The following is a 23,191-nucleotide window of genomic DNA, read 5'->3' as shown; positions in this document are numbered from 1 at the left end:
AAAATTGCTGGGTCAATACTACTTATCTTATCCTGGGTTCTGCCTAATAACTGAGCCTGAGAAATAGGCTTGTACGCAGTGATCCCAAGATGACCCAAGAGTGAAACAGGGAAGGAGGGAAAGCCAGCGGAAGGGTATGTTTTCCAGCTCCTTGCTACTCAAAGTGTGATCCACAGCAACCATTACCTAGAGCTTGTTAGAAATGTAGAATCTCAGGCTCCGCCTCTGATTTACTGAATTAGAACCTACATTCAACCAAGATCCTGAAGTGGTTGTTTTTTGCCATACCACATGGCATGCGGGATCTTAGTTCCCCAACCCGGGATTGAACCCTGTGCCCCCTGCAGTGGAAGCACTGAGTCCTAACCACTGGACCACCACCAGGGAATACCCAGTCCTGAAGTGTTGTGTATATACATTTAAGTTTGAGAAACAATGATATAGCATTTGCTATTGTAGGCAACTGGGGATCAGTCTTGTTGGGGGCCCTCTGAAGAGCCACAGAGAATACAATTTGAATTATTCACCCAAGGGATAGATCAGGGAAACATTTAATCACTGGTTAATCACTGACCAATCTCCCATTGGTCAAGGTTTGTCCCCCGGATATTAATTCCCTTTCACTTCCAGGTTTGAAGAGCTATAGGTACCCTGGGTAGAACAGCAGTGAAGCCTCAGGACAGAAAGTGAGAAATACATGTGATGTGGCTGAGGGAAAGTGCTGTCAGATTACACCTGTGTGCAGCTGGATGCTGCAGCAATGGTTGGAGTACATACATGTGTCAAGAGGATATGAGGTGGGGCACCAGGAGGATACAAAACATTGCCAACATATATTCAATGGAGCACTGTTTCCCAAACTGTAGTTTTCTCCCCTAGCAACCTAGAGAAATATATTTAGTGGCTTACAATCAGCATTAGAAGACAAAACAAGAAAGAAGAAAGAAAGAGATAGAAAAGAGAAAAACAGAAAATATCAGAACATCATATGGAATATGGTAAGTATTCTTTTTTGAAACTTGTTTCAGTTCTACATGTGTGAGTTAACTGGGTTATAACATAAAAAGAACTTACTCTGGGTCAGTCAAAAAAGTTTGAAAAACACAGCAAAAGTTGTGCTAATTTATACCCTTCCCAGGAATGAATAGGAGTACTTATTCCCTACATCCTTGTTAAAATAGTACAAATTTCCTTTTTTCCCCCATACTAAAAGGTAGAAAACAGTCTGACATGGTAATTTTAATGTCCATTTCTCTTAAATAAATGAAGTTGAAGATTTGTTCATCAAATTAAGAGGCATCTGTATTTTCTAAGTGAACTATCTAGTCTTACCCTACATTTAGCTATTTTTTAAAAATCAACTTGTAGGAACTCTCTATATTAGAAAAATTAGAATAAGAGTATGATATGAACTGTCATTTGTTTTTTGACTTTGCTTATGGTAATTTTTACTATATAGAAATTTTGCATTTTTATGTAACCAAATTCTTTTATGGCTTCTGAATTTTGTATCCCCACTCCACTGATGAGGTTATAAACTAATTCTCCCAGGACTTAACTGTAGTGTTTCAGGTTTCATTTTCTTTACTTGTAAATCTTTGATCCATTTGGAATGCATACTGGCATACCAGGATGTGATGTATAGATCCAACTTAAATTTTTTCCAGCAAGCTTCCTGTTGTTGTCCTAACACCATATACTGAATAAACACTATGACTCATACTATTTAATTCTTTTGATATTGTGTTAATTAAATAGGCCTTCAATTATCTTTTGGCCTTAGGACTAAAAGCATAATATATATACAACTTCAGTTTTACCCTAGTGACTATCCTCCATGCCTATTTTTGTCTTAATTTTCCTATATTTAAAAACTATTCATAATTAGCTTTTTTTTAAAAAAGGCTTAAACAAAACATTTTTTTTAAAACATCTTTATTGGAGTATAATTGCTTTACATTATTGTGTTAGTTTCTGCTGTATAACAAAGTGAATCAGCTATACGTATACCTATATCCCCATATCCCCTCTCTCTTGCATCTCCCTCCTACCCTCCTTATCCCACCCCTCTATGCGGTCACAAAGCACCTAGCTGATCTCCCTGTGCTATGCGGCTGCTTCCACTAGCTATCAATTTTACATATGGTAGTGTATATATATCAATGCCACTCTCTCACATCGTCCCAGCTTACCCTTCCCCCTCCCCGTGTCCTTAAGTCCATTCTCTACGTCTGCGTCTTTATTCCTGTCCTGCCCTTAGGTTCTTCAGAACCATTTTTTTTTTTAAGATTCCATATATATGTGTTAGCATACGGTATTTGTTTTTCTCTTTCTGACTTACTTCATTCTGTATGACAGATTCTAGTTCCATCCATCTCACTACAAATAACCCAGTTTCATTTCTTTTTATGGCTGAGTAATATTCCATTGTATATATGTGCCACATCTTCTTTATCCATTCATCTGTCAGTGGACACTTAGGTTGCTTCCATGTCCTGGCTATCGTAAATAGTGCTGCAGTGAACATTGTGGTACATGACTCTTTCTGAATTATGGTTTTCTCAGGGTATATGCCTAGTAGTGGGATTGCTGGGTCATATGGTAGTTCTATTTTTAGTTTTTAAAGGAACCTCCATACTGTTCTCCATAGTGGCTGTATCAATTTACGTTCCCACCAACAGTGTAGGAGGGTTCCCTTTTCTCCACACCCTCTTCAGCATTTATTGTTTGTAGATTTTTGATGGTGGCCATTCTGACCCGTGTGAGGCGATACCTCATTGTAGTTTTGATTGGCATTTCTCTAATGATCAGTGATGTTGAGCATCCTTTCATGTGTTTGTTGGCAATCTGTATATCTTCTTTGGAGAAATGTCTATTTAGGTCTTCTGCCCATTTCTAGATTGGGTTGTTTGTTTTTTTGATATTGAGTTGCATGAACTGCTTGTATATTTTTGGAGATTAATCCTATGTCAGTTACTTCATTTGCAAATATTTTCTCCCATTCTGAGGGTTGTCTTTTGGAAGTTTTAGCCACAGCAATCAGAGAAGAAAAAGAAATAAAAGGAATCCAAATTGGAAAAGAAGTAAAACTGTCACTGTTTGCAGATGACATGATACTATACACAGAGAATCCTAAAGATGCTACCAGAAAACTACTAGAGCTAATCAATGAATTTGGTAAAGTTGCAGGATACAAAATTAATGCACAGAAATCTCTTGCATTCTTATACACTAATGATGAAAAATCTGAAAGAGAAATTAAGGAAACACTCCCATTTACCACTGCAACAAAAAGAATAAAATACCTAGGAATAAACCTACCCAAGGAGAAAAGAGACCTGTATACAGAAAACTATAAGACACTGATGAAAGAAATTAAAGATGATACAAACAGATGGAGAGATATACCATGTTCTTGAATTGGAAGAATCAACATTGTGAAAACGACTATACTACCCAAAGCAATCTACAGATTCAATGCAATCCCTATCAAACTACCAATGGCATTTTTCACAGAACTAGAACAAAAAAATTTCACAATTTGTATGGAAACACAAAAAACCCCAAATAGCCAAAGCAATCTTGAAAAAGAAAAATGGAGCTGGAGGAGCAGGCTCCCTGACTTCAGACTATACTACAAAGCTACAGTAATCAAGACAGTATGGTACTGGCACAAAAACAGAAATATACATCAATGGAACAGGATAGAAAGCCCAGAGATAAACCCACGGACATATGGTCACCTTATCTTTGATAAAGGAGGCAAGAATATACAGTGGAGAAAAGACAGCCTCTTCAATAAGTGGTTCTGGGAAAACTGGACAGCTACATGTAAAAGGATGAAATTAGAACACTCCTTAATACCATACACAAAAATAAACTCAAAATGGATTAAAGACCTAAATGTAAGGCCAGACACTATAAAACTCTTAGAGGAAAACATAGGCAGAACACTCTAGGACATAAATCACAGCAAGATCCTTTTTGACCCACCTCCTAGAGAAATGGAAATAAAAACAAAAATAAACAAATGGGACCTAATGAAACTTAAATGCTTTTGCAGAGCAAAGGAAACCATAAACAAAACAAAACATTTTGAAACAGAAAAATTTAATCTTGTTTTGAAATAGTTCAAGTAATTAGAAGCCCTAACTTTTCTAAAAACTTTCTCTCTTCTACTAACTCCTCTACCCTGCTCTCTCTTCCTCCCAAAAGCAACGGTTTGTACTTGGTAGGAGGGAGTAGCCACTTCCTACTGAATTGCTGCATAGTGAGCAAGAAGGAGAAAAAGCTCAAAGTCCCTCATATTAAAATTTTTAAAAAAATTCTCCATATATAGTCCAATGCAGCACTTTCTTATCTCCCTTTGTATATGACAGTGTTAGGCATATTATTGATAGAGTAAAGTGCCTGCCATGACACATGTGGTTTAACTGAATTAGAGCCAAAGAAGACTTAAGAAGATTGCTCAATCTTTCTTTCATTTGTTTTGGATAACATATTTCAAATTTTAATTTAAAAAAAGTTTTAAATATTCTATTTTTATTAATAAAGCAAAATATATTTTATTTCTATAGTAAAATATGAAGAATATATTAAATTAAGGTTTCTTAAAATTTGAATATCCACAAAGAAAGACAAAATTTCAAATTTTCATTATAATCACCACAATGCCAAAAGACTGTAAGTTTGGTTGTTCTGATGTTCATCTTTATATCTGTCTTGAAAGGAAAAACCAAGCATTCACAAAGCTTACAAGGAACTGATTAGAGCTATAAAATCAAAATAAAATATTGTAGGAGAGGGAGAGGCATAGTATGAAGAGCTTATTCCTCAATTATACTCACTTACCACTTGTTAAAAAAAAAATCAAACTTCTTTAAACCGTCAGTTAAGATCCCTCCCAACCTGGCTTTAGCCTCTCCCCAGACTTATCTTCTCTCATTACTCCAGTTACAAGAGAATATTGGCACTGCCCAGACTCCAGGTCCCTGGTCACATTTAAAAGCCACTTTTTTATTTTGAAATTATCCTCTATTTTCAGGTTCAGCTCACATCACTTCTCTTATCCTTCCAATCAGAATCAATTGTTTTAACTTCTGTGATTCCACGTATAAACCTGAATTATAAATTATACCTATTCACTCCTTTATATACCTATCAATATATACTGAGTGCCTAATGTCTGCTAGGCACTGCCCTAAGGCTGGTGCTGCAAAGGTAAATAAGACTGACATGGAACTTAATGCTAGTATTCATCATAGTCTAACCTGTGTTGTGCATAGTTGTTTAAGTGCCTATCCTTCCATCAATTTGTCAGTTCCTTGAAGTCAAGGCCCATACTTCCTAAAAATAATCTTTGCCCATGCTGAGCATCTATTATATTACCTTTAGAATGGCAGCAATTGGTTTTAAGACCTGGTTTTGTAATTTACTGACACTGTGAACTTGAATAAAGCATTTACCTCTCTGATTCTCTTTTCTTATATATAAAGTGGAAATAAGAGTACCTTTGTTATACGTAATTTCAAAATATAAAAAGTATATTTTGAACCATAAAGGTCTTTTAAAAATCCACTAGATAATAATTCATTTCTATTGAACTGAATTACAGCTGGGCCATTTGCTTGCCTCATGAACAGAGTGTAACCATTCAATGACCAAAGAAACTAATGCAAAATAGTAAGCAACAAAACAACAAAGTCCTTCATTAGCATAAACACAGATTTAGATTTATTTTTTGAAGTGGTATATCACCAGCTGATGGCCTAAACTTATTTTCCCAGTTAGATTTAGATGTTATCTTCTATGTAACCCAGTCTAAAATACCATTCATGCTTCAATCAGAGAAATGGGACCACTAGGAGGTATTTATATACATAAGGAGTCTGTTAAAGGGATTTGACCTTATGCAATTATGGGAGCTGGTTAAGCACTCTTTGTATATGATGATGTATTGTAGTTTGAAGTCCACAGGGAAAGCAGTTGAGAGAGGATGATGGATGCAAAGTGTGAGGGGTAAGGACAAGCTGACACCCAAGAGCACAAGCTATAATCCACAAGGATGGGTTCATTTTAGGTCTCACTGCCTCCAACACGGATGAAATGAGTGTCCTTCAGGAGATGCTAGCACCCATCATCATGGAGCTAAACACATCCCTGGCCCAGGGGTAAGAGAAACCAAAGAGGATACAGGGCAAGGGGAAGCAGTGCAAAGAAGGAAATTCTGGGAAGCATAGTTCATCCTAATCAAGCTAACACATTGCAGAGACACTACAGTCCAACCCTTGTCAACTTGGCATGCATACACATTTCTTTAAATCATAGTTAATTCCTATGGAGACAAAGTAAAGTCATGCTAATGCCTAACATATACAACCATCCCCTATAAAACAAACATGCTATCCCTCTCCCTAAAATAGGATACAAAGTCTCTCTTCAAACTGATTCAAACTACCCCTTGGTATCCTGTAACTTAAATACAGAGATATAGTTAACATGTCTTATATTAAATGGTAGGGGAATGAGACAGTGGGAAAAAACAAAAATACTTGGTTAATATATACATAAACATTCATATAAAAAGGGGAAATGAATATGTTTACATCATAACTACTACAGTGCTAATTTCTATAACTGGTCACATGGTCATACCTAGTATTTATAACTACCTTTTCCTGCAACCATTCCATGTTCCCTTTGCCCTCAGCAAGTACCTCTGCTGTTTATAGTTCTTTATCTGGTAAGGTGGCCCAAACTTTCATTCCTGAAGAACCTGGGCCAGTATCAGTGCTGCTTAAATTGGGTTTTTCCATTGATTTTAACCATAGGACATGGGAGTACTGCATTCCAGATATATTCCTCCTTCCCCACATTATATAGCACCAACCCAATTTCTCCTTATAGATAGCTAGTGGGAAGCAGCTGCATAGCACAGGGACATCAGCTCGATGCTTTGTGACCACGTAGAGGGGTGGGATAGGGAGGGTGGGAGGGAGACGCAAAAGGGAGGAGATATGGGGATATATGTATACATATAGCTGATTCACTTTGTTATACAGCAGAAACTAACATAGCATTGTAAAGCAATTATACTCCAATAAAGATGTTAAAAAAAAAATAGTCAGGCTCAATCTAACAATAATTCCCCTTCTCTGCCTGTTGATTTACAAAGTGGCCAGAAGGAGGCAGTCCCAACTTCCAGTTCAATGGAATCATTGTGTCCACAGGTGGAAACATTCTTCTTTTTGGAACTAAGACCTCTAGATCAGCAGATCCTAAAGTTATAGGGACAAGAAGCAAAAATTTTGCTAGTGGATCGCTAGGAGTAATTATACGTGGAGCCACTCTCATTTCCACACCTTGATTTCTGGACCCATGAATCCTAGTTATGTTAAGAAATAGCACCATAAATCAAAAACTGATTTAGAGCATATACAGCCTCCCGGAGGACACTGCCCCAATCCCACAAGGCACTGCCACGTAGCTGCACTGTAACCAAGTCTTCAAAAGGCCATTCCTCCATTCTATCAAGCCAGCTGCTTCAGGATGATAGGGAGCACAGTAGGACAGGTGAAATCAGTAAGCATGGGCCCACTGCCGTACTTCATTCGCTATCAAGTGAGTTCTTTAGTCAGAAGTGATGCTGTGTGGAATACTATGGTGGTAAAAAAGGCAATAAGTCCATGGATAGTGGTTTTACTAGAAACATTGGAAGTAAGAAAGCCAAATCCATATCTAGAGCAAATGTTTATTACACTGCGAACAAAGCACTGCCTTTTCCGTGATGAAGTGGTCCAATGTAATTAACCTGCCGGCAGGTAGATGGCTGGTCCTCTTGGAGAATGGTGCCACTGTTTCAGTGCTGCACCCAAATCCACCCTAATGAGTGGCGGTCCCTGCTACTGAGCCAATGCATAACCGACCCTGGCACCATGCCCCTTTTGTTCATGAACCAATGTATACTTTCTAGTGACTGTGGTTCTCTGACTGAATTCTAATGCATTTGGTACAGAGGAACAGAGTCTTAAAGACAGATTCTCTGAATTGGTTCTGGGTTATCTGGAATTGGTCCTTCCATCTTGCTTTTATAATATAATTCTACATTTGTATTTAAAACACCTAAAGTACCTATATAAAATTTAATAAACTTTTTGATGACAAACACAAAGTATTCAGGTTATACTTACTAAAGACTGAATCAACATATTAAGACAACTTTTCTGAATCTCAGGAGGTACATTTGCAAAGCTTCTCTCAGACCAAAACCTTGCAAAATGCTTTACAATCCACCTGTTAAAAATCAAAGAATCTCAAGTTAAAGAAATGAAAATATTTTTCATTATAATATTCAGTAACATTTTGGTTTTTAATAATATAAGTTTTACATATATTATGTTTTGACTAACCCTAACAGTTAATTTTGTGAGCTCTATAATGGACTTAACTAAGTTCTCTTTTCTGTAAACATTTATTTCAAATCCACTTTGCGTTATGTGCATGGATTTTACCATAAGTATCCATGGTTCAGCTAAAATAACGTTGATTCCAAGCATCTTGAGTACTATCTAAATCAATACTTCTCCTCAGTTGTTGTAACTAGTTAAGCATTAAGCTATTTACATTGTGCCCAAGAAAATAGGCCAAGTCTAAAATTTCCCAGAAAATTAGGAGAATGGAAGAACAAAATCCCTAAATTAATAATATCAGCACTACTTCAGATCACTTACTTCATGCAGTCAGCAAAAAGACTTTCCACTCCAACTGAATGAGCAATAATCAGGCATTCTAATATAGATGCCAACCTTCTGGGAACAGGCTAAAATTGATAGAAAACACTACATTTATTCTTTTTCAACTTACAGAGGCTAAAAGTATTTGGTTCATAAAAATGATCTGATTTACATACCTAAACTGCAGAAAAAATATATGTAATTCAGAAGTCTGTTATTCTTTTAAAATCAAGTATCACTGATAAACTTTAGTTTTTATAGGACAGCATTTGAGTTCTTTTAGCTGCCAGAATGCACACAGTTTATATTCTAATTTCTTTTAGCGTAAGTATTTTCTAGAGTACAAGTGGTATAATAATTTCTAGCACATCACATTGCAACACAACCATATGGTCTAATCTGCTTCCTAAAGTATAAATATAACTTTAAGTACATGTGCAATGGGAGGTCCTACATTGACCTCAAACAAAATGACAGAATTTAATTAGATTGTGATTATATAAACATATTTTTAAAAAGCACATATATAGAAGTAATGAACTAAAACAATAAATAAATAAAACGTAGATACAAGTAGTGAAGAACTCACTGCTCTTGGCGTTAAGCCTCAATATGTGCTACATATTACCTGTGCCATGTATTTTCAGTTTTTTAGACTATGTTCCTAAGCACATCTATTGCCCTATTAGGGTGAATAGAGTTCAGCTTCTCTTTGTACACATTCATTAGTTGTGATTTGAGTTTATACATTTAATAAAGACCAGCAATCGACCAATATGTATATATAGTCTCTAAATATGTACTTCTGAAGATACCCTGCACTCAGAGAAGAGCAAAAGCTTCTTCAGAAATGCCTCCAGCATAGTCCTTCCAATAAGGTCAGTGATTTCCAATTTTTTTTAATAGATTTTTTTTCCATTTCATTATTTATTTATTTATTTTTGGCTGCGTTGGGTCTTCGTTGCTGTGCGTGGGCTTTCTCTAGTTGTGGCAAGCGGGGGCTACTCTTCATTGCGGTGCGTGGGCTTCTCATTGCGGTGGCTTCTCTTGTTGTGGAGCACGGGCTCTAGGTGTGCGGGCTCAGTAGTTGTGGCTCGCAGACTCCAGAGCACAGGCTCAGTAGTTGTGGTACACAGGCTTAGTTGCTCCGCGGCACGTGGGATCTTCCTGGACCAGGGATCGAACCCGTGTCCCCTGCATTGGCAGGTGAATTCTTAACCACTGCACCACCATGGAAGTCCCCCAACTTTTTAAATTACAAATTGCTATTAATTTGATTTCCTAATACCCTTCTCCTAAAGGTGTTACATATTATTTAGGAAATTAAATGTAAATACCTCTTTTTGCCATCAACAATTTAGTTATTCCCTTTGAGATAACTGAAGGTACTCTAAATTGTCCTAAAATCAGAAATGGCTATCACTATATAAATTATACAATAATTCTACTAAGTTAAATAATTTGGTTTTCTGACCCACTTCAGATAAGATAAAAGTAGTATGAGGGAAGAGACTACTGGTATAGACATAATTGACAACCTAAAAGCATCCAGAAGCATAAAAAATTATAAAAGTAAGCACAAGAGTTAAGAAGTCTAGCAATCTAATTTTATTTAGGAATAACCAGCCCTTCACAACACAAAGTCCACTACTTGATGTATAACTTAAGAATAATTTCCATAAAAAATATTAAAATGCAAAATAATTTGCTGCTTAAAGGCAAAGGCTAGCAAACCAGCTTGTGGGCCAAAACTAGCCCACCACTATTTTTGTGAATAAAGTTTTATTGGAACACTGCCATGCTGTTCCATTTACATATTGTCCATAGCTGTTTTTGGTCTACAACAGCAAAGCTGAGTAGTTGTGATGGAGACTGTATGGCCCACAAAGCCTAGAATATTAACTATCTAGCCTTTTATAGAAAAAGTTTACTGACCCCTGGCTTAAAGGGATAACTTTAGCTTTCTAAGAATTTTACTTAAATGGAAAAGCTGATTTCCTAAGTGTTTCTGTAATAGGATGACTGACCTTTAGTCATCTTCAAAACCTGCTTGTAAAATTTGGGAAGACATATATTTAAATTATAACCTAAGATATATTTTTAAATCAGTGGCAAAAAACATAATGTAAAAGCCACTATAATCCTATAAATGAAGTTCTAAAATTTACTTTTAAAATAAGGCAAGATTGTGCAGTTAATGAAATGACTGAAGCTAGCTTGCCAAGAGTTCTGGGGCCAGTTAACCACCATATTATATCCCATCATATATTACTGTGGCATGTGCTATAATAGATTTACTATATTTAAGTCACTGCCAAGAAACTGCATAATTGAGATCAAGAAGTTAAAAATTATACATTCAAAAATATATTTATCAAAATATATATTGTTAAAATATGTAAAGCAAAAAATTTAAAGATCAGGTCAATAAAAACAAAAATTGCTCTCAAATATCTGTTACCACAGTAGTATAGACTACATTAAAATAAAGTAAAAAAATTTTCAACAAAATGCCATACTGATAATTTAAAAGCATTTCATCTTCTGTTGTTTTAATGGCAACAAATATGCCTTTTGTATTTTTAAAATTAAGTGAATTATTGAAAGTAAAATATAAGAAGCTGCATGTAACCTGTGTATACTCATGAACATACTAAAAAGTAGAGGCAATGGTCCAAAGACAATACATAAAAGAGATTATTTTTTAAATGTTTCATGCAATTGGTTTATTGAGGAGTCTCAGTTTAAAGGAGATACTAACAAAACTTTCTTTCCCCAATTAGTGCTATCAACCATGCTGTGTCAAATTCCGCCTTTTCCCATACTTTAATGATTATAGGCAAATTCCAGTACCTTCTGGTTACTTTTGGTATTGAAATTCAGTATAGTACTATTTAAACACCTATCTCATACTTGATTTAAATCTTTCACTCCCCATCACTGACTACACTTTTAGTTGGGGAGATCTGGAATGGAGATGGTCTCTTGCTCCTCCGTTTTGTGGGTCTAACTCCTGTGGAAGAGGGTTATGGATGGCTATGGTCTCCTTATGTAACTAACCAGTGACCAACATGGTAATAGGAAGATGTCCTTGACTACTCTAATCCAGATGTTGGTGGCCTTTGCTAATGTGGTGGCTTGTTAAGAGACAGACTGAACTTCACCCTAACCTCTCAGTGGTAAATGTTCTTCTAGGGTTCATGATGCTTGATGCCTCCCTACATGGGACACTGTCACTTGACCCTGTATCAGTCTCTTCTAATCTTCATTGAACCACTAAGGTCCCTTTCCTTCCCTGCATACCATGTATAATTGGGGTGTGGAATGGAGTCTCCATTATTTTTTTCTATCTATGACAATAACTATTGCCTCTAGTCACCAGGCTAGTAATGGCTTCTCCAGCAAGCCTCCTCCTCCCTTAAGAAATCTCCATATTCAAGTATATTCTCACTGGTTCCTGAGACATATTCCAGGCTCTTCCAAGAAACCTCTTAGTACTTTCTTCTTCTTTGATGGAAGTTCCAGAGTGGACTGGGTATACAGATATGATAGATGTCCATCTCGGGGCTGAGAAGACATTATCTCCTCACTGCAGATACCCCTATCTTTAATCTTTATTTGGAACAGGCTCTTAACTTTCTCTTGGCTGGGAAGATGGGGGAAGATGAAAGAGAAGGAAAAGTCTTTCACCAGGATTCTTCACTTTCTGCAATGCTGAGGACACCACAGACTGTGCTTCTTCTTCTAGCTCCCTTACTTATAGAGGCTGGAATGAATGGTTGATTAAAGGTAGCTAAGGGGTTTAACTGTTTCTCAGTGAACCTTGAAGGGTTGGTAGTGGTGGTAGACCCAGTTCATGACTCTGTTTTAGCACATGGGGTGATTTCTCAGCTACAACTTACAGACAGATAGGAAAAGTCCTATCCAACACAAAAATCTAAATTTAAATGTGATTAAAATTATTAAAATTACATAATTACAATGCATATTGTTGGCTCAAGTAGCCAATAAGAGGGGACTATTGATGTAAAAAATTCTTTTAAGATTTGTTTTTTGTTGATTATAAAAGTAATACATGACCATGGTAGAAAATTTAGAAAATGTAGAAAAGAATAATTAGGAAAATAAAAAATAGCAGAGAAAATTAGAACAATGGTGAATCTAAGAATAATGTACAAAATGGCTTTGAAATGCATAGTATGGTATCTTTCTTTAGACAATAAATTTACATTTGCATAAACTAAAATTAAAAAGTCAGTATTCATATAGCACCTGGGGGAGAGAAGTAGAAGAGAACTATATCACACCCCAAGTACATGCTATAAAGAGAAGTGGTAGGGGGCTTCCCTGGTGGCGCAGTGGTTGAGAATCTGCCTGCTAATGCAGGGGACACGGGTTCGAGCCCTGGTCTGGGAAGATCCCACATGCCGCGGAGCGGCTGGGCCCGTGAGCCACAATTGCTGAGCCTGCGCGTCTGGAGCCTGTGCCCCGCGACGGGAGGGGCCGCGATAGAGAAAGGCCCGCGCACCGCGATGAAGAGCGGTCCCCGCACCGCGATGAAGAGTGGCCCCCGCTTGCCGCAACTGGAGAAAGCCCTCGCACGAACCGAAGACCCAACACAGCCAAAAATAAATAAATAAATAAATAAATAAGAAAATCCTTTAAAAAAAAAAAAAAAAAAAAAAAAAAAAAAAAAAGAGAAGTGGTAGGAAGGAGGAATGTCCTTTCAGGGAAAAGAACCAATGAAGCACTGTGCAGCCCTTTGATAAACGGAGAAAGTAGTTCCCAACTTCCTTTCTCTTAGTTCCAAACCCTAACTGCGAGTCCCAACCGTACACTCCACCTTTGAATTATATAGAATATTTCCATATCATTTCAGTAAACCCCCACCTCAACTTTATCTTACTTAAAATGATCTGAATTAACGTCTGTTTTCTGCAAGCACATCCTAAGAGTTATTTCTCAGTTAGGGTCCTCATTAGTTAAAATGACAACACTAACAGAGTTAAAAAGCTAGTAGGTAATAATGGGTGACTTTAAGCACTAGGTAAAAGATTTCTAAGACTCAATAATTACCTTCTGAAAGAAATTACAGTAATCTCTTCTTAAAATATAGACTGCTACTTCTTTTAGTCCTTCTAGTCCATACATATCAGCCATACTGAGTATCTGCCTAAAATAAAAATAGATGCACTGTTAATTCTTTAATTTAAAAACCAAGGCATAATACACAATAATTTTTTTATAATATATAGTTTAGAAAAAAGAATTATCTTAATTATTTTAATTCTAACTTTACACCCTACATAATACACTTTAAAGATTATAAAAAGGACATAGGGCAAAAGTTGAAAGCCCTATAACTTGATTTGATTTGTGGGGAATAACACGAAGTAAATTGGGAGATGTTTCAATCAAATCCCCCTCATATTCTCAGTGTCATATGCAACAAAGCCGAGGAAACTGCTTCAAAGGCTGCAAAAGTTACAACTCTTCACAACAAATATGAATCATAAAAATTTAGGGGGAGGGCAACTAATTGATGCTTATCATATTGAAAATGTCTACAGATGACCATAAGATTGGAGATGGCATCCAATGACTCAGAGGGTTTCTGTTGCTTCTTTCAGTTGGCAAGTATTTCTGAGTACCCACACATACTTTAGGTACTTAGGAAACCTACAAGCCTTGATACCATGATAAAATTTCTTATAGGTTTCCAGGGGCAAAACTTCAGTACTTAATCCCTTTGACTCATGACACCTTCTCCCCCAAATCATATTTATTCAGTTTATAACTAAAGAAACTAATGAATATTTAAAATTAAAAGAGCAGCCTTCAATGTAAAAAAAAAAAAAAAAAAAGAGCAGCCTTCATTTGTCTGATGTTAGAATAGCAATAAAAGGAGAGAACATTCAAAAAAAAAAAAGGAGAGAACATTCAGAAAATTAGAAGAGCAAGACAGATTTCACTCTCCAGTAGGATTTCAGCAGCTTAGACGGCATTTCACCATAGAGTACTAAAGAATCATATTATTTTTTTTGGCCACATCACCCAGCATGCAGGATCTTAGCTCCCTGACCAGGGATCGGACCCGTTCCCCTGCAGTGGAAGCGTGGAACCTTAACCACTGGACTGCCAGGGAAGTCCCGTTAATCTTTAGGACGCCTAAATTCTCAGATTAATTTTAGGGTTTTTTCCCTTTTCTTTTGACATCCTAAAATTAAAAAATAAAGTAGTAAAAAAAATTATTCCAAATTTGATAAAAGTTGTTAATTTTATAAAAACCTGTCATCTATTTTCCAAAACAAATATTAAGTTTTTCTAACATAATTTAAGTCTAATAAAGACTTTTCTTTTTTCTTTTTTTAAATAAATTTATTTATTTGTTTATTTATTTTTGGCTGTGTTGGGCCTTTGTTTCTGTGCGAGGGCTTTCTCTAGTTGCAGCAAGCTGGGGCCACTCTTCATCACGGTGCGCAGGCCTCTCACTATCGCGGCCTCTCTTGTTGCGGAGCACAGGCTCCAGACACGCAGGCTCAGTAGCTGTGGCTCACGGACCCAGTTGCTCCGTGGCATGTGGGATCTTCCCAGACCAGGGCTTGAACCCGTGTGCCCTGCATTGGCAGGCAGACTCTCAACCACTGCGCCACTAGGGAAGCCCCTTATAAAGACTTTTCTTAATCTTATTACTGTGAGTTGCTAGATCATCTTTTCTTCTAAATAAGGTGACTTACTATTTTTAGATATTCCCAAAATACACACAAGATAGGCAAAATAGACAATAAAAGTGAAGCTTCTACTTCACTGACACTTTTAAACAAAGCTCAACAAAGCAGAAGCCACAAAATATTAATACTTTTATATTTAAAATCATTAAAAAAATAATACATACCCAACATTAGCTTTGTCTGGAAAGTCCAAAGTTCCTCCATATATAAAATGTATCAAAACATTCATTTCTACACGGCTTATCCTGAAAAATAAAACTATACTCAAATCCAGAAATAATTAAGATTTAACTGATAGCAATGATACATTCTATTTTCCCATAAACTTTTAGCCAAGATAATGTTATAACCTCATTTTTATCTGAAGAATATATTCTTCGAATAACATCCATGAGATATGCCATTAGTTTAAAAATGAAGCATAACTGCAGCTATGGGTTTTTATATGCTATAAAATGTTATTAGTATATTATAAAATAATTGATTATTTTTTGGGCATCTTCCATGATAGACAAAGTTAGAAAGGACTTTAGAGGTCATAGTTCAACCTCTGGCTCATTAAGAAATCCTTCTCAGCATCTTTGACAAATGGCCTCTGGTCTTGCTTAAAGCCTGGGATGGAAAACTCTATTCACTAGAAAGAGTCTTGTTATGCTGTATAGATTTCTTAATTTGTAATACCTATCCAGTGGCTCTAGCTCTGCCAACATCCTCGTTTTACAGATTTAAAAGTTAAGACATGACTTAAGAAGTAGTCTGAAGTGATAATCTTTATGTCCCACTGACTACTAGATCTCAAACTCTAAATTTATGACTTCCTCTCCCAACACCCCAAATTCGGTCTTCTTTCTGTTTTTCTTATTTTGTTCATAGCACGGTTACAGGACTTCTTGCATCTTGTCCCACACTCTATTCCTCTGTTATCAAGGGAGGTTAATTATCTGGTTGGTAGAAAACAACCACTGGCTGTTGATCAAGAGGAACTTGAGATGAGAGGTAATTTGATTCCTTTTCTCCTTTCTTCTCTGCTGAACCAGTGGTAAGAGGTGATGGGGAAGAAGTACATCCGCTGTCCAGATTCAGACTTTCTCTCAGGTGGGCTGTCTTAGAGTAGACATAGCAAGCAAATCAACTTTGGCTCTTGCGTTAAAGCACAATTTACTGCTTTAACAGTTTTTATCAAAAATCAAGGAAATGTTTTCTAACTTCATCTGCTGAGTCTTTTGTCTCATTTTGAGCACGAAGAAAGTATACTATTTATTGGGGCCCCCTCAAAACTCCAACAGATAGCAAAGATGGATAGCAGATGCCCCTCTTCCCCATCACCTCTTTTCACGGGTTCAGCAGAGAAGAAAGGAGAAAAGAAATCAAATTACCTCTCATCTGGAGTTTGTCCTGACCAATGCCCAATTGTTGTTGGATAATTCACTCTCCTTGGTACCGAGGAATAGAAGGTGGGACAAGATGCAATAAGTCCTGCAACAGTGCTATGAATAAAATAGGAATAACAAAAAGAAGACTGAACAATAACCTAAATGCCTAAGTCAGAGCTGGAGGTTCATCTTAATTCTCTCCCTCATTATATTCTGTCATTTTATACCTTCAAAATTTTCTTGAATTCAGCCTCTGCTATCTAATTCCCCCTTTCATTGCCCTGGTTTAGCCTCTCAGTTTCTCTCCTCTGTACTATGATAATGTATCCTCTCATGTGGGCTTCTTGCCTCAAATTATCTCCTTGCATCCCATTTCCCACATTGTTATTAGAGTGACTTTGCTAAAATGTAAATCTGATACAGCCCCTGACTTTAAAAACCCTTCAACAATTCTCCATAGCACCTAGGAAAAAAGCCTAAATTCTTTAGCTTGGTGTACAATGTTCTGTACCATCTGATCTCTAGTTCTCCCTCTCTAGCAGCTGTTCCAAGATAAGTAAACTGCCATTTCTTATACCTGAACTACTTATAATTCTTTATACATCCATGCCTTAGCAGATACTGTTCACTCTGCTTAAAATTCTCTTCCTCTCTACTTATTTCATCTTTTAGACACAAGACATGTGGCTCTTTACCTCTGATTGTTTCCTTAATGTTCCCAAGGGGGAGAAAAAAAGAAATCACTGAATGTTAAACATAAATAACTAACATCAGTTGAGCATTTATTATGATTCAGTCACTGAGCTAATAAGCATTTTGAATGCCATTAGCTCATTTAATCATCATAACAACTCAATGATAGATATTGTTATTAGTCTCATCTTACAGATGAAACAACTGAAATTAAGTAACTTGCCCATGGGGGCAGGTGCTGGAAAAAAAAAAGTAAACTGCCCAAGGGCAAATGACTAGTGATGCACTGGATCTTAAATCCAGGCAGATAGCACTGGAATTTTGGAATTTTGGAATTTAAATCCAGACTCCAAAGCCTGGGCTCTTAAGCAGTATAACACACACTAACACACACACACACACACACACACACACACACACACACACACACACACACACGCTTCCCTTATCACATTTATCAAACTGACTTGTAATATCTTTGTTTACGTATTTGTTTCTCCTTCTAAACTGAGCTCTGTGAGGGCAGGATTTGTGTCTTATTTACCCTTGCATCTCTAGTAGCAGCAGAATGTCAGCATTGATTCAATATCCCCAGGATGAGAAGAATTTCCTTTCCCCACATAATACTGGAGCTCTGCAGTGGAAGCAGGGTGGGGACAGTGCTGATAAGACCTTCACAGTTTGTTAAGCATGGTATCTAATGTCTGCTAAAGGAACAAAAGGAGGAAGGCAAGAAGAAAAGAAATGGAGTCCTCAGGGTAGGACTCAGAAAGGTGTCTGCTTTGATTCTATGGCCTTAAATAATATATGCTCAATAAATGTTTAATGAATATTTAATGAATGGCTTATTAGGGTAGTTACAAGCATCTCCCAAACCTTCAGAAGGAATACTGAGTTGAAAACATATAAATATTTTTCAATTTACTTAATAAATATTTACTGGCCCCTATTGGTTTCTGCTGATTCAAAATTCCACATCTTTAATACTTAGAAAGAAGTCAAATCTCTAAATATTCTCATTTATATACATGGATACAACAAGATTTGATCTCAGAATGATTATGCCATATTATCTATAGTTTGTAGCCTAAAACAGTAGCGTAATTATTAGATTACATGCACTTTTCCTCAAAATTTTGAGAGTCATTCTTATCAGTGTTAATGTGGACTGACCATTTCTGTTGAAAGAATAGTTTCTTCTAAGACTTGACATATTTAAGCAAAGGATAATAATGACTAAGTAAAAATAAAAGGAGTTTTATTAAAATAAATAGCAAAAGCTAGACATTTGAGCTTATGTATCAATACATATGATAGCTATAAAAACAGCAAGAAACTGTTTTCCTGCTGTCTTGGCAGATGTTTTACTAAACTGCATTCTCATTATTGTAAGTCATTTGTATTTTTACTAAAAGTGTTTATAAAGACATGATCAACTGACCTGGAAAAAAAAAAACAACCCCAACTAATTACTGCAATAGCGCACAGTTTAAATGGAAAGATTTAAAGCACTATTCCCATTTAAATGTAATCAGAATAAAATCCTGTAGGAGATGAAAATATTACATATACCCAGAGTTAGAAAAAAGAAAAGCCTATGAGAGGACAGAGCTCTAGGATCAGATACCACATGTGCCCAGTCTAAAACCTCTTTGCTTTATATGTGCTTCCTAAAGTTTCAGGCTCCTATATATGTGGGCTAAGGTAATGTAGGGTCTCATTCACTCATTCATTTCTTCATATACAGTCAATATTTATTGAATGATAGGCCTTATTCTAGACCTTGAGGATACAAGAAGCTTACGTTCTAGAGAGAGGACATGGACAATAAATATGTCAACAAATATACAAAGAAGATAATTTTAATAGTGAAAAGTGAAGACAATACAACAGAATAACATAGAAGAGAATAACTAGAGAGTTAGGCTGTAGCTACTTTAGGTGGGGTAGTTTGGGAAAAGCCTATGGGCCAGATCATACAGGTTCTTATACATTATGGTAAAGATTTGGGTTTAATTCTGATTGTGATGAGAAGGCATTGAAGGATTTTAGTCAGAAAAGAAATATTATCTGACTTATATTTGAAAAGATCATCCTGAAGGTTCACAGCAAGCCCAAGAATCTCCCAAGGGAGACGAGAAAATCCAAATTTATGCTCTAAAGTCTCAAGCCACCACTGAAAGACCTCTTTTTACATAAAATGGAAACATGTGGGGTTTCTTTACAGAACTATTGGCTGTGGTTCAATTTCCAGTATAGGATGTGGAAAATTTCCCCCTTCCTCCACCAGGAGAACTTCCTTCCAACTATATCCTTCCCCCTCCAACTCTGGGACATGGATAATAGGATAATTATTATCAAGGATAATAGGACGCTACTATTCCTACTATAATTTATTGAAGGCTGTCCATCTTAAAAATATCATGTGCATTACATCTTTGAGCTACCAACTCATTAAAAACATTCGGTTCTTTTCTGTAAGGATTTCAGATAGGATTTCAATTCTAATCTACTGCAGAAGACATCCTGCAGATATGCAACAGTGGCACAGTTCCAAAAGCAGCTGCTGACCAAGCAAAGCAGGCGTTGCTGTCCTGGTACTGTAAATGGCCCTCACTTGAAGCCTTTTCTCTCTAGAAAATGAGACCAATATAATTTAGGGAAAGAAGAAAAAGACAAATATTAATGAGCACTACATACTACGTACCAAGCACTATGCCAGGTTTTTTCTTTCAACAACCTCAGGAAACTTAAGGAAGGTAAGCAATGTCCCTAAAGTCATGTAACAATTTAGGACTGGATGTAGGACTTCCTATAAGGACACCAAAGGCCATGATCTTTCTACTATACCACACAATCCATGGAAACATCTACCCAGGATTACAATATAAGTTAATGTGAAAAGAGAATTTATTTTGTAGATTACTTTGTTATAATATAAAAATTCCTAGAAGATGTGATTTTTTTTAAAAAGTAAAATTCCTAAATCCCCTTTAGCCTTCCTACAGCTTTATACACCATGATGCTAATAACATTTTAGGTGGTAATTTGAGACAGTCAATTTGATATATGATACAGGAGGGGAAAGCAAAACAGATTGTGTGATGATAATAATAATAAAGGATGTAGATAAAACCCAGAATCTGTCAGGAAATTCTCCTTTCATTTTAGCATTAGAAAACCTTGTTACATCAAGCAAAATAAAAGAGTCAGAAAGAAATGTATCCTCATTTCCAATGTGCTAGCATTAGAAGTGAATAAGCTGATTAGGAGTAAGTCTCCACTGCTGAAATAGCAGCTCTGGGTAAGATGATCCAGTAAGGAGTAGAGTCTTGCTTACAACAGAAGTGAAGGGAAAATACTGTAAGAGGAGTGAGCCTGATCACTGCTGGCACTGCTACAACGTACAGCCTACTTATTTGTAATGACAGTTTAAAACAAATTTGGCTATTTCTACTTGGCTTTCCCTTGAACCACTAAAGTTGGTCAGTAGCAGTCAAGCCATATTATAAGAGGAGATATTTATCCATTACCTCCACTATAATGAAAGAAGGAAAATTATAGGTGGTGAGTAGAGACCAATAGTTATGCCACTACTTCTTTCTTATCTATTGACCTCTTAATAAATAGACTTCTCCTTTAAAAGCCTGTGTGTTTTGAATGTTTAATCTGATCACTCATGAGTGCTGATTAAAGATTGCCTTTGTTCCTATAGCTAAACTCAGAGGTCATTTTGAGCAATACAGAACAGATAAAAGTAGAGCAGCTCTGGTTGAAGATGTGCCTCTTCCCAAATGGCCTTCCCCTCATATCCCAATCCCGTGCCATGTATTCCCTAACATACCTACCAGGAACTTTAGGGTCTTATGGGAAAATCACTGATTTAAACAGTGGAGAAGATCAGTCTGAGATAGCTCAAGAACACACACCAATGCGAAACTTTTAATTTCTTCAGTGACTGTGGTGGAATGGACTTTGAATTAAGAATCAACAAACATGTAACTTATATTCAGCATAAGCACTTATTTACCAAGTAACCCCTGGAAGACATTTAATTTATCTGATCTTGTTTTTACTCATCTGTAATATGTGAATATACCCTCTCTCTCAAAGACTGATTCTAAAAATTAAAGGGCACCATAAGTGTGGAAGAAACCTAGAAAATATATGTTATTGTAAGGTATTATCACTGCTGAGGACAGAATCTATTTGGAGAGAGGAACAAAGGTATATGTTAATGGGTATCAGATAGTAAAAATTGTCACTAAACATATAAGCAACTAAGATTTCTTCTACGAAATTAGACAAGTGTTCTCTGTAAATTACTTTCCCCTGCTGTCAAGTAAGGTCCAATAATCATACACTTCTTTTGACCTTTATCTCACTACACAGAATCGCATGATTTTTAATAAATGCCAAAAAAGTTGCATTCTGAGTCAAACTAGGTTATCTCTTCATTTAAATTTTTATTGAATTCAGTTCTAACGAGAGAAGATTGACAGTTTTAAAAAATGATATCTAAAACATCTCAAACACAGTCCCTGGACACATTTCCAAAATGACACTAGAGTGATTAGCCCTAGGATTGACACACTTAGAGAAATTCTGGCCTCTGCTAGCATTATCCCTCTTCCTATATTCAGCAGATATTTTAAATTCACCGTAAAGGAAGAGGCCTTCTTGGTAGGATATATATATCTTTCAGGTTGTTTTTCAACAGTGAATGATAAAATTTCACCAACTGATTCAATTACACATTCCTTTTACCCACAGGCGAATAAACTCTTTGCTTGGAGTATAAAATCTTCCATAATCAGAAACTACCTGGTGATTGCCAGATTGTGATATGTGTATCGAAACTGTGATAGGTAATATAATTAAAACACAACTCTCTAAAACCCTGGTATGAAAGAAAGGAGGTTTAGGTTCTTCTGCATATGTGTTTCATTTCTATTAAATGAATGAAATATGAAAAAATAAAATAAAAACACATAACATATTCTTACAAATAATGTTTCAATTTTCCATTTTTTATAGACTGAGAAATTACAAATGAGAGGCATTTGGGGATCAATTTTAGTTAGTAAGGAAACCAGACAGCTGTAACCTAGAAGGCTCAAGATTATAGGCCAGTGTAAAAAATAGTGAGAATTTATCAATACTTTCCATGCATCCGCTGTTATGGAATCACCACTACCACCATTCCACACTCAAGCCTCTAGCCAAGATTGACCCAGTCGAGGAAACATCAGCAGTGTGAATGATGCAGGGCTGACGGTCTCCCTCAGAACGCCCAGGCAGTTTTCCTACTGAGAAAGCCCTCTCCCATATTGTACACTCCAGATTCTCACAGTGATCATCTGTGACCAAAAAATATTCCATTTCACCATTTAAGGAAGTAGTTCATCTCTTAATAACTGTCTCAGCAGTTTAAACTGCCACCAACTGTGTAGACTCACCATTGCACTACCATAGGTCAGTGAAATCCACACCTATCCAAATTATTCTTTAAGAAACTACCTATTACAGACTGAATATTTGTGTTCCCCCACCCACTCAAATTTATATATTGAAGCCCTAACTCCTGTGTACCTATATGGAGATGGGGCTTCTAAGGAAATAATTAAGGTTAAGTGAGGTAATAAGGGTGAGGCCCTGCCCT

At 36.4% G+C, this 23,191-nt stretch overlaps 1 protein-coding gene across 2 annotated transcripts in view; it reads right to left on the bottom strand.

Annotated features, from left to right (window-relative positions):
• The window catches only part of BTBD8 (BTB domain containing 8), a 91,575-nt gene that overhangs the window by 19,654 nt on the left and 48,730 nt on the right, over positions 1-23,191 (bottom strand). For both annotated transcript variants that reach the window (XM_007169607.2, XM_057534812.1), the window contains exons 6-9: positions 15,628-15,708; positions 13,809-13,905; positions 8,730-8,818; positions 8,190-8,292 (exon numbers count right to left, since the gene is read on the bottom strand). In XM_007169607.2, coding sequence (XP_007169669.2) covers positions 8,190-8,292; positions 8,730-8,818; positions 13,809-13,905; positions 15,628-15,708 — 370 coding nt within the window. The remainder of the gene's footprint in view (positions 1-8,189; positions 8,293-8,729; positions 8,819-13,808; positions 13,906-15,627; positions 15,709-23,191) is intronic.

This window comes from Balaenoptera acutorostrata, chromosome 1 (genome assembly GCF_949987535.1).
Source record: "Balaenoptera acutorostrata chromosome 1, mBalAcu1.1, whole genome shotgun sequence".
Taxonomy (NCBI): Eukaryota; Metazoa; Chordata; class Mammalia; order Artiodactyla; family Balaenopteridae; genus Balaenoptera; species Balaenoptera acutorostrata.
This window is presented reverse-complemented; position numbering and strand designations above follow the sequence as displayed.